A 15932-nucleotide genomic window follows, 5' to 3' on the forward strand; every position below is an offset into this window, starting at 1 on the left:
ATGTTTTCCTGGTTCCTGTTTGGAGTTCTAGTATAGGACAACTCCTGTGCTTCAATGATAGCTAACAAACATAACCATAACCAAACATTGCTGCAATCTAATGCAAAGATATTTATAAAATCAAAACAATCTAAAATTCATTTACATGCCTAAAATTATTGAAAATTGTTATAAGGATGCATTGACGGTGAACGGAAACCATAAGAAAATTAAGCGTGGGCTAATGGAAGAGGGATTCCACCCCGGGGTCATCACAGACCCCCTGTACTACTTGGAGAGCAGTGAGGGCTATGTCCCCATGACTCAGGACATCTTCAACAGCATCACAGAGGGGAGAATCAGGCTCTGACCTTTCACTGCGGGCAACACGGCAGAACTGTTTGCAGGCGGAATAGCAGTTGATGAGATAAGATAAGACTTTATTGTCTTTATTGTTGTACAAGGGTTACAGGAAATTTTCTTTGACATGGCTCCAGTCACAAATAAACATTCACAGAGACATAAAAGACGAGACAAGAGATGGGTGTTGAGGTTTCAGCTGACTGTGGTCTTCATTTGGTGCTGTTCAGTAGGGCTATTGCAGAGGGGATGAAGGATATTTTTGTAGGTGTTTTTATGGGTCAGTGGTCCATTGAAACGCCTGCCTGATGGTAGCAGCTGGAAGGTGTGATGGAGGGGGTGAGAGGGGTCCTCTGTGATCAGGTCGGCTTTCCTGATCACTTCACGGCTGTACAGCTCAGATAGGGGGGGGTTGGGGGCAGCCTGATTAACTATAGTGTGTTATGTGATTCAATGAGGAACGTGTCGGCAATCAATAGGTTTGCTTTCTAGAGCATTATGGGACACATATCAATATTAATCATGCTTCAAATGACCTTATGAAAAGAGTTTTGGAAATAATAATTAAAAAAAATAGTAGTAAAGTGAATTGTCTGAAACATGAATGACTGTAAATATCTGCTGTGTGACAGTCCTGTTTCACGAAGCGTCTGGATGTTGAGGTACACTCGGTCTTTACAGTAGATCCTGTAGGATCTAAGGTCATTACAGTAGATTCTGTAGATCCTGTAGGTGTGTGGTCGTTACAGTAGATCCTGTGTGGTCGTTACAGTAGATCCTGTAGGGTCGTTACAGTAGATCCTGTGGGTGTGTGGTCGTTACAGTAGATCCTGTGTGGTCGTTACAGTAGATCCTGTAGGTGTGTGGTCGTTACAGTAGATCCTGTGTGGTCGTTACAGTAGATCCTGTAGGGTCGTTACAGTAGATCCTGTGTGGTCGTTACAGTAGATCCTGTAGGGTTTGGTTACAGTAGATCCTGTAGGGTCGTTACAGTAGATCCGGTAGATCCTGTAGGGTGTGGTTGGGTTACAGTAGTTCCTGTAGGGTGTGGTTTCGTCCAGTGGTGTAGTCTATTTTATTGTAGTGGGTATACTGTGATGATTCCCTCCCAGCCTTGTACTACCCGTCCCACCGGTACGTGTACTTGTGTGGCGCTTATGGGGTGTCGCACCACACTCACCAACGCAGGGGTCTACAACCCGCTGATTTTTAGTATAACGATTATCAACAATCATGGAAAGCTGAGTAGGTTTATCAGTTTTAATAACAGTATAAACAAATAGAACACAAAAATGAAAAGTTGTCCTTTGAATGTCTATAGTAGCAATAGCACATGCTAAACAAGGACAAAATCTACTCAAAATAATTTAATGAACTGTTTACAACCATGGCTAACCATTGCATGAGAAGGAGATGACAGGAGACTAATGTTTCACTCTTTCAATTGCTCTAATTTGAGCTCGTACTGTTGTTATCTAACATACCATACAGTAATTGAATTGTGTAAAAGTGTGAAATTACTGCACCTTAAAAATGACCATGAATTAGCTATACTCTCATTTGCATAGTGATTAACATTATGAATTTCAATTGTGTATACCAACTGTATGTTGGCTGACATTTAGCTAACTTTTTTTCCCTCCACTCTAACCAAGTTTTTTTAAATTCCCTAGCTTGACACCCAGTCTGAAAGGCTGGCCAGGGGGTTCTCATCTAAAAGTAACAAGGAGATATAAAGTGGGATTAAAACATTGTCTTCTGTTGACTACTTATTATGTGGTTTACACATTAATATGGGAGGACTGGACACACACACACGCACGCGCCCGCGCGCACGCACGCACACACACACGAGCAGGAGGGGCTCGGCCCGCCAACTAACGTGCAGAGATGCAGGGGCAGCTTCGCGCTTCGTAACAGAGACAGGGCAGAGCGCGAGCGCGCAGGGGGAATTTTATGAATGGTGAATGTAGGAGATAACTTCCCCTGCTTAAAGTATTTTATTGCAGTGATACCCAACCGGTATTTGCGAAAAATAAACACAGAAGTGAAAGATCTGTCACAAGACGATTGATACGTATCCGTGCACATTTTTAAGTGGGTATACGCAAATCCTGGTGCGTTCCTAGTGGGTATACGGCGTATACCTGCGTATCACGTAGACTACACCACTGGTTTCGTCACAGAAGATCCTGTAGGGTGTGGTGTCGTTACAGTACATCCTGTAGATCTTGTAGGGTGTGGTGTCGTTACAGTAGATCCTGTAGGGTGTGGTGTGGGTACAGTAGATCCTGTAGGGTGTGGTGTCATTACTGTAGATCCTGTAGGGTGTGGTGTGGGTACAGTAGATCCTGTAGGGTGTGGTGTCGTTACAGTAGATCCTGTAGGGTGTGGTGTGGGTACAGTAGATCCTGTAGGGTGTGGTGTGGGTACAGTAGATCCTGTAGGGTGTGGCGTGGGTACAGTAGATCCTGTAGGGTGTGGAGTGGGTACAGTAGATCTTCTAGGGTGTGGTGTGGTTACAGTAGATCCTGTAGGGTGTGGAGTGGGTACAGTAGATCTTCTAGGGTGTGGTGTGGTTACAGTAGATCCTGTAGGGTGTGGTGTGGTTACAGTAGATCCTGTAGGGTGTGGTGTGGGTACAGTAGATCTTCTAGGGTGTGGTGTGGTTACAGTAGATCCTGTAGGGTGTGGTGTGGTTACAGTAGATCCTGTAGGGTTGTTACAGTAGATCCTGTTGGGTGGAAGCGTCCAGGGGGGCAGAGGAGGTGGAGGTAGCTGCGCCGCCCGCTGAATGGGAACACACGCAGCTCGGGGTTTTGCACGCGGAGGCCAGGAGGCAGGGGTTGAGCTGAACACTGAGGGGGCAGCAGGGCTGGTACCGGCTGCAGGGCACCCACGGGTTACAGAAGCTGGGCACGCTGTAGTACTTGGTCAGCTTTTTGAGGACCCGTTTACCCAGGAGGTCTTGGGGCACCTCCGGAATGTTACTCAGCTGATCTGCCCCTGCGGACGGAGGCGGGGGCCGCGTCTTGGCATCGCCCAGAGGAGGAACAATGATGGGGTCTGCAGGACCGGGCGCCGCCTCAAAGTCGAACCTGGACCAGGGTGCGGTGAAGGCGTGGGGCAGCGGCGCGCTGCTGCAGCTGAGTGACCGCATGGGCCTGCGGGGCCGGCTCCAGGCCTTGTCAATCCACAGCTCCACTTGGGCCTTGTCCAGCGGCACCGCCGGGCCCCCCGTCCTCTCAGAGCGCGTCTCCCCGGTCTCCACACTGTCGGCCCGGGAGAGGACGCTCAGCACCTCGTCCTCCGCGGCTGGCGGGTCCTCTGGGCCGGTCTGAGGAGGGTTGAGCTCTGCGAGGAGAGCGGAGGCCGTCCTGGAGATGGTGGCCCAGTCGGAGAGGACGTCCTCGGCCGTGGTGGACTGCGAGGTGACGGTGAAGCGGATGATGCGCTTGGTGTGGATGTCTGCGGGGATGAGGTACATGGTGCGGGAGGCGGTGAGCCGCCGCAGCAGCTCCTGAGTCACCGCGTTCCCTCCCTGAAGAGAAGGACACTGGATACTTCACTACCGGATACCTCACTACCGGATACCTCACTGCCGGATACCTCACTGCCGGATACCTCACTGCCGGATACCTCACTGCCGGATACCTCACTGCCGGATACCTCACTGCCGGATACCTCACTGCCGGATACTTCACTGCCGGATACTTCACTGCCGGATACTTCACTGCCGGATACTTCACTACCGGATACTTCACTACCGGATATCTTACTACTGGAGACTTCACTACTGGAAACTTCACTACTGGAAACTTCACTACTGGAAACTTCACTACCGGAAACTTCACTAGTGGATACTTCACTACCGGATACTTCACTACCGGATACTTCACTGCCGGATACTTCACTGCCGGATACTTCACTGCCGGATACTTCACTGCCGGATACTTCACTACCGGAGACTTCACTACCGGAGACTTCACTACCGCATACTTCCGGATACTTCATTACTGGATACTTCACTACCGGATACTTCACTACAGGATACTTCATTGCCGGATACTTCACTACCAGTAATTTTACAATGATAATAAATAATCTATCTTTGTATTGCACTATGACAATGCAATGAATCCATTGTCATATCGCAATACGTATCGCAGAAAGGCAAAATATCACTATGCGATATTCCATTATCGTGCAGCGATCAGCACATTGTCGATTAAGGGCTTGAAAAAAAAAATGAAATGAAACCGAATTTCAAATGTGAATAACAATCTAGAATATGACATATGATATGCAATATATTGCCATTTTCAAGCTAAATTTGTTACAAACAAAACCATTTGTACGCAACAATTTAGATGTTTTTAACAACTCAAACTCAAAGTTAAAATCAAAATACATCCGTTTTAATGCACAGTGAACTGTTTTAAATACCGTCAGAGCAAAGACAACCAGGCCCAGATGCCTCTGAGCAGGGATCTCAAAGTGAGGATCCTTCCGGATTTGAGATTCTAGCAGCTTCGCCATCTCGATGCCCTGAATCCAGAGAAACAAACAGATCCTGAAACATCACACCCTCTAGCATTGCTTCTATTGGTTTATAAATATGTGGTGTGTTAATCCCTTTGAGACTGTATATGTGATTAAGGACTATACAAATAAAATTGAATTTACTTTTTTAACCCCAAAAAAACGAAAGAAAATACTTTAAAACAATACAACATACATGTCTGACATGAGCCTGCAGGTTGTTCACGCCGAAGGATCGCATGACGAACCAGAGCTTGAGGGAACGGAATCGCCGGCTTAGTGGAATCTGCCAGTGCTGTAAAATAAGAAACCGCCATTCAACAAGATAGCACAAAATGGGGGCTGGATTCTGGAGTGGGTCGGGGGGACATGGGCTTCGTACCATGAAGTCGGTGGCGGCCTGGGAGTTCTCATGCCTGAGGTAGACTGGGTCAACACTGAAGGTCTGCTGGAGCTTCACCTTGTCCTTCACCCTAAACCAATCAGGACGGGGGCAATGAGCTTCACCCTTTCAATGGGAATTTATACAAATTTCATGTCTGCAAGTTTTTGAGCTGACTCACCAGAAGGCTGTGCAGTCGAAGTGAACCATCATCCACTTGGAAGGGTTGAAAACAAACGAGTTAGCGAACTCGATGCCTTTCAGAGACCAGCGCAGCTCGGTGCAGAAGTAGGCGGTGCCCGCGTATGCAGCGTCGACGTGGAGCCACAGGCCCTCCTCCGCGCCTGCCAAGCAGAACCCATAACGCAGAACCATCGACACACAGAACCCACGGTACACAGACGTACACACGCTGTTAGCACATCAATCGGTTGAACCTGAGCATCCATATCACATGCTCACATTAAGCAGGGTTTTAAGGTTAATGTGTTGCGGCTGTGTGTTGTCTGGGTTAATACACATTCTAAAATGAGAACTTACAGACAGGCCCCAACTCATAGAGGTTGTCAAAGGCACACACTCCCGTGGTTCCCAATGTGGCGCACACCTGTTCCACAGAGGAGAAGACTCAGGCCAATCTAGTCCTTTATTAAGTGATAATAGATTCAGCAGGCGGTCAGTACGTACCAGGAAGGGGACAAGTCCCAACTTCCGGTCTTCTTCAATGGCTTCTTTCAATGTTTCCCCTCTCAAAGAAAAATTTTCATCCGTCGGCAGAAATCTAATCTTCACCAGAGAGATCAGCCCCGCCTTCTCCACGGACGAGTGGGCCTGCAGAGACACGTATCACAGCACAGCCGTTCATACTCTCGTATCACAGAAGAGTCGTTCATACTCATGTATATCACAGAAGAGTCGTTCATACTCACTGTATTACAGCACAAGAGTCATTCATACTCAGAGTATCCAATGTCGTTCATACACACGTATCACAGCTGTAACATAATTCACACATTCATACCAACACGCCACATACTGTATGTCCTTGGCGACTAGAGAGGCTTCTTTCCCATCCTAGAGAGGCGTCCGGCCCAACCAAGAAGAATTCATTCATGTACCAATTGTAGAGATACGAGTGGCCCAGGTGTTCGAGAGACCCAGAAGCTCAAGGCCACAAAAACAAGTGTAATTCCCGCACATAGCCACAAACAAAGTTGCAATGCCAACGTAGCCACAAGAGAGCAGCATCTAGAGACACACACGGGTATCCAGGAGGCAGCACCATGCTTAGCCAATCAGAGCGCATAACTGAGTCCATGCCTGCCCAGTAGATAAGTCACAACACATAGCGCAGGGGGCAGAACGCTCCAGGTAATCCTTCAGAATGCCCTACTAAGTGTATCACCACATGTGTCTATACAATTCCCCTCCTTTTGCTTCATAAAGACTAGTCCAAAACTTTACCAAATAAAGTGAGTTAAAGCGATCCTGACTCGGCAGACTTTTTCCAAAAGAACACGACACAGCACAGCCGTTTATACTCACACTATGCTATGCACTACTATGCTATGATGTTATATAGTATCATAACATAGTGAGTCAGCACTGACCTGGTCAGAGGCGTACGCCACCAGCCGTGAGTTGAGCACTGAGTCGTCCACAGGCTGATCCACCTCAGCTTGGAGCTGTAGCAGCCGGTCTCTCCTGGCCGCCAGCAGAGCCACCAAGGTGCTCTCACTCACCGTGCTCTGAACACAGGGGACCGGAGAAGCGGAGAAGAGTCAGTGTGGTCGTTCACCTAGCAGCCACCTTGGCTTCATCTGGGAGCTAAATGCTAACTGAGTGGAGGAACTGAACGGAAAATAAGGCCAATGCATCTCGCTTCAGACTTCTCAGCAGCTTTTTGTAATGTGTTACTTTAAAACAGGCTATATGTTACATCTTATGTTAGCTACGCTTACATTTTTGATTATTATTTAGCAGATGCTTTTATCCAAAGCGACATAAGTACATTTGTCAGAAGAAAGAGAAACAATATATCACTGTCAGTACAGTAAAGATGTTCATAGAACCAAGTGCCAAGAATTAACAATCGCTAGGTTAACCAGCTCACAACTCACAGCCTACAGTAGAATATGTGGCGTGTGCATGTGGGCGTGGCGCGTGCGTGTGCGTGTACGATACCTGGATGATGCCCCCCCCCACGCTGTCCGGGTGGTGGTGGAGGAAGAAGGGGGGAAGCCCGAGGGCTTTGCACAGCCAGTCCATCACATTCATCTCCAGCTCTGTGCACGCAGGACTGGAGGCCTGTACAAAGGCAACACACACATTGTAAAGGTCAGTATTTCCTACTGTTGATTGTTTGATTGCATGATTGTATGTATTAGAACATAACACGGGTTGAATGGTGCCAAATTAATTATTGATAATTAATAAATTGACGAATAGAAACCAATAGCCTGTATGACAAAAATGTGGAAAAAACATGGTGTTGCGCTTGTATAGCGTTACATACCCAGGTGAAGCCGATACAGTTTATGGCGTCCGCCAGCATGTCCCCCAGCATGGAGGGCCACGACGTCAGGCTCGGATAGTAGGCGTGCATGTGGGGACTCTGCCAATGAACCACCTGAGGAACAGCAGAAGAAGGAAATTTACTCAAGCGCTTTAACACCAATTAACATTCAATTAACATTCAATTGAGTGAGCGGCTCTTTTAATTAAAAGAGACAGCGACTTTGAGTGAAGGTTCGAACCCCGGGCATGATGACACGCTCGATGTCCTTGAAGATCGAGTCCCAGCTGTCCGGCTCGGAGGGCGCACAGTCGGGGAGCAGCTCCCTCATGTACCCCGGCTTCACCTCCGGGATCACCTTCCTGTCTCTGATGGAGCCCAGGTACTCCGTGATGTAGTCCACTAACTCTTTCGCTATTTGGAAAAACAGACACGTTAAATACAATTCAAACGTTGTTACCTTTTCAGAACTTTAAAAGTGGTTCTACATTGCAACGGTACATTTAGGCCTGTGAAGAGGTCAATCGCATTGGAATTAAACGGAATTCTACCTCTACGGTTGTATTCCTCTGCGTCCATTGTGCGAGTGAGTGCCTGAGTTCTGTCCACAAACAGACGAGGAGATGCAAGGTGGAGGTAGGGGTCTGCGGTGACGCTGATGGATTGGATGATTGGATGCTGTGGATCCCGGCTTGATATACCCCACTATGGAGGGCACGCCCTCGCTGAGTGACGCATGGAAGCCTTCAAAAAAACATCTATCAATTTCCTTTTTTTTTTCTATCTATAATGTTCATGCTTTTATCTTCTGTCTTTTTTTAACAAATAGAAACCTTCTCCCTTCTGTAGGCGTATTGTAAATAGTGCAAAAGAAATGTCAAAACAACAAATATAGGTCTACATAACTTTTTAATTTACATTTTAACAAACCTACATAAGTGATATATGTATCTATATATATATATATATTTACTATATATTTTAACTTGAGTGACTGATCAAGGAATATGGCATTCAATAAACCTCTTGAGGCCAAAGAACAAACGTTAAAACCTGAATTATCCCACACATTGTTCAGACTAATGCAGTGTCACTATTCATTTGAAACTTTTTGTTATTCTGTAGGCCTACTAACATCAATTTTGTAATTATTAAATGTGAAAATGTGAATATCGTTGTCTGTTTACTAAACTGTAATACAAAATGGGCATAATGGTCTGCGTTCGTATAAAGAAACGCTGTAGAAAGGATGTTTGAATAATCCCAACGTCTGGCCTGTTAATTATGCCCATTGAACATAATCATATGCCTGATTGATCCTCCTCACAAATAGCTCAAATGTGTGACCATGTCTTGTGTCATTTCCATGTTCCTTGAGGTGCAGGTGTTTTCACAGCATGCATAGGCCTATTGCATAGTGGATAAAATAGTAGGCTATTGTAACTAAAAATGAACAGCTCTATGGGACAAAGCAATTGCGCTGGTGAAACCGTTTTGATACAACAAACATTGGTATTGCATATCTATTGTTTCCTGGGGTGTATTGGGCCACAGCAGCGGAGTGCTACCGAGGATGTTTGCAGTGGACAATGATTAAAAACAAACACAAAAAGCACAATGAATGAATGAGTCCGTCCTGAGTGGAGAGGAACAGGATGAGGAGGGGATAAGCTACGTAAGGCAGATTTCAAATCTCCTTTCAGGCCCGGACAAAAGATGAAGCAGCACCTGGCGGGTTCACATTCCTGGATGTTTGCTGTGCATTGTGCTCAGAAGGACTTGGGTTTACGCAGACGGACCGCAGGATGACGCGAACGGTGGACTAAAGCAAACACGCTCGAAGGGATGATCACCACGCCTTATTATGCAGCCGACAAATATCATTAGAGGAACAATTGCAGATATTATGGATTCAAATAAATGGTCAGATTAGGTTATGTGCTCCAACCTATTTATAAATCACTAGCTAATAACATTAAAAAAATGAAGACCTTAGACCTTAAGTCTGGGAAAATAACTTTTTAAGAAAGATACTCAATTGTTTCGAACTATAAAAAAGATTGGACTGCCAAATCTCTCCAAATATTTACATTCACATTTAAATAACCTTTTTCTTCTAGTCTCCCTAGCTACTGCTGTACAATGTTATCCAAATCTGAGGGCAAATTACTGAATCCAGAGAGCCAACCTTAGCGTTGTGGCTCTTCGGATTGATGTAAAGGACCTTATGTATCTTTTGATCCTTCTCAAAGAAAGATGACAACACAAACCAATGACTTCAAACATTTGCAAGTCTGATCACACAAACAGCACGGCTACTGAAAAAACGATGTTTGCGATGGGAAATAAAGCAGAAGACAATGGGACCATTGAGTTCTGCCCATCCTTGCTGACGGCCGTGCCGAGGCTGATGAAAGCGGCTTTTGGTAATTGCAGTATGGCTGCTCTTTAATGGAAGTTTAAGTGTGGACGCATCACATGGCATCAAAGTCAGTTCTGTTTCATCGCAGCTTCTGTTTTGATGCTTTTGTTGAGATACAATATGAATAAAATATTGATAATGTCTCAATAATAATAACTGCTGGATATATGTGTAACGGGGGGGTTAGGCAGGACCCAAGTGCACAGACTGACAACGGTGACAGGGCAGTCCAAAGGTTTATTGTTGGCACAGATGATCTAGCCTGGCTCCGCCCGCCCTTCCGCTCAATTTGAATTTCCCTTCAGTACTAGGTCTGGACCTGCTGTATGTAATTTGGTTTTCTGGTGCCGCCACAGCGGCCACCAATCAGCGAACAGAGGGCGTGTCTGAGAACAATGACGATAAAGTCGTACGCCAGTTTGAGTTGTTGTTGTAGGTCGGTAGTTGATTTACAATGTGCAATTTTTCCCTGATAAATTAAATTCGACGAACAAAACCTGCAGCTGTCGTTGACGGACATTTTCATGCTGACGCGCAAGGTGTTTGGTTTGTGTACAACCTGCGCGTGATTCCCGGCGCATGACATACGTCACAACCAAACGTTAGCGATTGGTTATGGCAGATCCAGAGTGGCACTGGGCAGATCCAATCATTTTAAACTTCAACAGACACCCACCTTCAAGTGAGTTAATGTTTGTCAATTGATTAGGTCCAGACTCTCTGTACAAATGAAATGAAATGAAGTGAAGTACGAGAGTCTGGTAGAACCAGGCTACAGATGATCAGGATCGGGCAGGCAGAGTAAACGGGGGCAGGCCAGAGATCGGGGACCGACAGGCAATCAGGTAGACTGGGAGTTTCGTCGGCGGGCAGCTAGTTGGGCAGGCGAGGGGTCGGTATCAGGAGGGCAGACAGGCAGGCGAGGAGCAGGAAACAGGGAAGCAGGCAGGCCGGCAGGGACTCGTCAACAGGCGGGTGGTCAGACAGGCGAGGCTTCGGGAACAGGCAGGATCAGCGTTGTAGAAACAGTTCTGGAGTTGCGGGAAAGCTCTTTGAGTAACGAGAGATGATCTGGTAGAGGCTGAGTGGAGAGAGGATTTATATCGAGGGAGCACAGGTGAAGGTGGTTGGGTTAATTAGAGGAGATCACGGTGGCAGGCAGGTGAATGGGAAATCCAGGGGCGGACCATGACAGTACCCCCCCCGGCAAGGGACGGCTCCAGACGTCCTAGATCGAACAGGGAGGGTGGAGGGGGCCCGGAGGAGGGTTAGAATTCCTCCGAGGCATTGGAGATTGCGTCCTCCGTAGACGAGGTGGACGCGACATCCGAGTGCCTTCTCCTCGGGAGGTCAGAAGAACCACCCGCAGATGGAACCGTAGCGGGCAGACGAGAGGACGGGGCAGGTTGGTCAGGGTGGGACCGGTGGAAGACAGAGATGAGACGCGCGTCCACGATGAAGCGAGCCGGGATCCAGGAGTGCTCCTCCGGACCGTACCCCTCCCAATCCACCAGGTATGGTACCCCACGTCCACGGCGGCGGGAACGAAGGAGGCGCCAGACAGTGTACACCCGTCCGCTGTCGACGAGCAGAGAGGGAGGAGGAGGCGGAACGGGAGGAGCCAGAGGGCTCTGCTGGACGGGCTTGACTCTGGAATGTCAGGTGGATCCTCATGGACCTAGGGAGCCGAAGGCGTCCCGCCTCTGGGTTAATGACACGAGTGATGGGGAAGGGGCCTACAAATCTGGGGGCCAGTTTGCGACTCTCCAACTTAAGGGGGAGGTCGCGGGTGGAGCGGTGGCGGCGGCAGCGTGGCGGTCCGCGGATTTGGTCCCAGGTGCGTCTGCAGTGGCGAATGAGGGCTTGTGCAGAGGCACAGGAGGACTCCTACTCTAAGTCGGGAAACAGGGGTGGCTGATAAAACTTCAACAGACACCCGCCTTCAAGTGAGTTAACGTTTGTCAATTGAGTAGGTCCAGACTCTCTGTGCAAATGAAATGAAGCACGAGTCTGGTAGGACCAGGCTAGGTCTACACAATACTCTTCATTATATTAATTCTAATAATATTCTCTTAATGAGCAATCCTACCTGCACACTCTGGACCTGTGGGCTCATGATGCTTGGCGATGCATCTTGTATCTGAGACAAAGACAAAGACAAAGTTTGTGGCCAGTTATGTGGCGTTGCATCATAATATTATTTAAATTATGTAACGTGAGGTTAGACAGGCTATATGTTACAACGCCAACCAATTCATTGACTTGATAGGCTAATTAATTCTCTTGAACGATGCAGGTAAAGTTGCATTTTGTTCAACATCTTGTCGTACCCGTTTCATCGCTTTCATTGGTCGTTTTAGACCGCGAGCACGTTTGATTGAAAAAGCTGCCGATGTTTGCACATTTGGCTGCATGTGTCTCCAGGGCTTTTCTCTTTTTAATCCTCGCTTTTCTGCGCCACCTTGCTCTTTTTATTTTCCATGTTGCATTATTATTTTCCTTACACGGACGTTGTGCACGGACGTTACGTCAGGCTGCGTCTGCGTCTGTTTCTTGTTGGTGGGCGTGCCCTTAAGCTGCGTCCTCGTCCCAGTTTCATTGACATGATCAAAAAGACCGCCAGCTCCCTGATATGATGACAGATGACAAAAGAAAAGAGCTGCAAGTGGAGACGGCCCAGTGACAGCGGTAACAGCATACACGTGATACCCAGTCAGTGCCATGACTGAACACCGGCACAAAATAAATAAAAATGATAATTGAACACCGGCCCTCGCAGCCCAAAAGTCAGACCGGCCCAGCGGGAATTGTCCCGGTCCTCCCGATTAGCCACTCCGGGCCTGGGCCTGTGGATGAGCAGGTGAGGGTGTTATGCGCATACTCTACCCACACTAGCTGGTCGGACCAGGAAGCCGGATTGCGGTTCACCAGGCAGCGAAGGGTGCTCTCCAGATCTTGGTTCACCCTCTCGGTCTGTCCATTGGACTGGGGATGGAAGCCGGAAGACAGGCTGACGGAAGCCCCAACTAGGCTGTAAAACTCCCTCCAGAAGACCGACGTGAATTGGGGCCCCCGATCAGAAACGACATCAGTAGGCAGTCCATGGAGGTGGAAGACGTGGTGGAGGGCCAGTTCCGCAGTCTCCCTGGCAGAGGGGAGTTTAGCAAGGGGAATGAAATGGGCCAGCTTACTAAATCGATCGACGATGGTGAGGACGACAGTGTGGCCTTTGGACGCAGGTAGACCAGACACAAAGTCCAGGGAGATGTGCGACCAGGGACGATGGGGGATGGGCAATTGATGCAGGAGGCCGGCTTGTGGGCGGCGAGAGGTCTTATTCCGGTTGCATACAGGGCAGGCATTGACGAAGCCCCGGACATCCTTCCCCAGAGACGACCACCAGAAGCGTCGCTGCAGGAAGTCCCGGGTCTGCTGGATGCCGGGATGGCAGATGGGCCGGGAAGCATGCCCCCACTGGAGCACATCCCCACTGGGGGTGAAGTGCCCGGAAGCAGATCGATGGCACAATCGTAGGGACGGTTAGGAGGCAACGAGGTACCCTTAGCCTTATTGAAGGCTTCCCTCAGGTAATGGTAAGCTGCAGGGAACCCGGAGATGTCCGAGGCTGGGGCAGGAACAGGCGTCCTGAGACAGGACTGCTGACAGGTCACTCCCCAATCCCGGACGGAACAAGTAGACCAGTCAATGTTGGTGGTGTGCCTGCGAAGCCAGGAGTAACCCAAGATGACAGGCTGGCTGGGTGTAGGCAGAAGCAGGAACTGGATGGTCTCCCTGTGGCCCCCCGGCAGGAGCATGTGCACAGGGTTTGTCTGAGAAGTTACCATCCCCAGCACGTGCCCATCCAGGGCTCTAGCAGAAATCGACGACGGCAGTCTCTCTGGCCGGAGTCCCAGCCGCAGAGCGAGGGACCTGTCCATGATGCTCTAGTCGGCACCTGAATCGACGGGGGCGGCTATGGGAGGGGAACCGGAGGTTAGCAGGAGCTCACCGGAGAGGCTCGGTCTTCTGGGAGAGGTAGAGTCTACTACGGAGCTCACCAGTATGCCTCTGGTTACTGGGAACCTGGGGAGAGGAGGGCTACGTGGCTGGGTAGGACGTGACGGAGCCTCTGAACGCCTCTCCCTCCTGCGAGCCTGGATACTGTGGTCGAGGCGGGTGGCGAGCTCGATCAGGCCCTCCAGCGTAGACGGTGGATCACGGGCGACGAGCTCGTCCTCGTTGTGCCCAGCCAGGCCCCGCAAGAAGACATCACGGAGAGCAGCTGGGTTCCAGTCGCTCATGGGGGCCCTGGTACGGAAATCAATGGCGTAGTCTGTGAGCGGCTTCCCTGGGAAAGGGCCAACAGTTCCTATCCGGCTTCGGCCCCCAGAGGTCCGGTACCAAAGACTCCTCAAGCTCGTCGGCGAAGGTCTGGAAAGAGCGGCAGGTGGGGGTCCCTCTCTGCCACTCCTCTGTGCCCCAAAGACGCGCCCGCCCAGAGAGGTGGTTGATGGTGTAAACCACCCGGGCTTCTTCGGAGGCGAAGGTGAGCGGCTGAAGGGCGAAGATGATGGAGCAGTTGCACAAGAAGGCGTTACAAGTAGTAGGGTCACCATCATAACGCTCGGGAATCCCCACATTGGGCTCACGGGGCGAAGGGACGAGAGGTGGAGCGGCGGCGCCTACTTGGGTGTTCGCCAATTTCTGGTGGACGTGCGCCAGGTTCCGCTGATTCTGTGCCGTGGCAGCCTTGATAGCGGACATCACCTGGTGCAGGGCACTCTCTACTCGGGAGATCCGGTCGTCAGCCTGGGCTGGGTCCATTCTTGGCCAGACTGTGCTGTAACGGGGGGGTTAGGCAGGACCCAAGTGCACAGACTGACAATGGTGACAGGGCAGTCCAAATTTACAATATACAATAATACAATATTGTTGGCACAGATGATCAGGATCAGGCAGGCAGAGTAAACGGGGGCAGGCCAGAGTTCGGGGACCGGCAGGCAATCAGGTAGACTGGGGGTTCCGTCGGCGGGCGGGTAGTCGGGCAGGCGAGGGGTCGGTATCAGGAGGGCAGACATGCAGACGAGGAGCAGGAAACAGGGAAGCAGACAGGCCGGCAGGGACTTGACAACAGGCGGGTGGTCAGACAAGCGAGGGTTCGGAACAGGACGGATCAGCATTGTGGAAACAGTTCTGGAGTTGTGGTAATGCTCTGTGAGTTACGAGAGACGATCTAGCAGAGACTGAGTGGAGAGTAGGGATGGGTCGGTCGCGACCGATTCGTTCACAACGAATTAATCCCGAACGACACGAACTTGTTCCCCAAAACAAGAAGAACTGGTTCTTTGATTCTTTTTTTTTAACATAAAACAAAAATATGGTCACGTAAATAAAATATACAAACGAACAGAGCTTCGTCTCCCCGCGACCTTATATCGATTGAGTCTACAACGTTCTCAAAGATTCTGCCAATAAGAGGTAGCAATGGTGTTGCCATGGCACCTGGGTAAACAAATGACAAGGTGGTACCGTCGAATTTGTGCGCTTTCTCTGTCTGACGTATCTTGGGTCATACCATTCGACGTGGGGCCACTCATATATCCCCCTACATTTCCGAAAATAGACTTGACCTCCATCTGTTTATTGGATAAACTAATTTCCCAATCCCAGGAGCCTTTGCTCCATTCTACGTCAATTCAAGAACAAACAAAGAAATTAAACTGCAGTTCGTA

At 49.1% G+C, this 15932-nt stretch overlaps 1 protein-coding gene across 1 annotated transcript; it reads right to left on the reverse strand.

Moving 5' to 3' along the window:
* Window positions 1-2388: 2388 nt before the first annotated feature.
* Window positions 2389-10507, reverse strand: hdc (histidine decarboxylase). Its single transcript, XM_030378110.1, has 12 exons — window positions 8330-10507; window positions 8020-8192; window positions 7779-7892; window positions 7448-7570; window positions 6874-7011; window positions 5951-6094; window positions 5804-5870; window positions 5445-5607; window positions 5264-5354; window positions 5078-5176; window positions 4786-4887; window positions 2389-3880 (listed from the first exon to the last, which is right to left on the reverse strand). Exons 1-12 carry the CDS (start codon window positions 8355-8357, stop codon window positions 3062-3064), a joined length of 2061 nt encoding a protein of 686 aa, XP_030233970.1. The 5' UTR covers window positions 8358-10507; the 3' UTR covers window positions 2389-3061.
* Window positions 10508-15932: the final 5425 nt, after the last annotated feature.

The sequence above is a fragment of the Gadus morhua genome, chromosome 14 (assembly GCF_902167405.1).
Source record: "Gadus morhua chromosome 14, gadMor3.0, whole genome shotgun sequence".
In the NCBI taxonomy this organism is placed as follows: Eukaryota; Metazoa; Chordata; class Actinopteri; order Gadiformes; family Gadidae; genus Gadus; species Gadus morhua.

Coding starts and splice junctions, on each gene's coding strand:
- hdc (XM_030378110.1), bottom strand. CDS start 8,357: ATGGACGCAGAGGAATACAACCGTAGAG. Junction 8,193..8,329: donor AGAGGAATACAACCGTAGAG/GTAGAATTCCGT, acceptor TTTTCCAAATAG/CGAAAGAGTTAGTGGACTAC. Junction 5,871..5,950: donor TGGGACTTGTCCCCTTCCTG/GTACGTACTGAC, acceptor TCTGTGGAACAG/GTGTGCGCCACATTGGGAAC.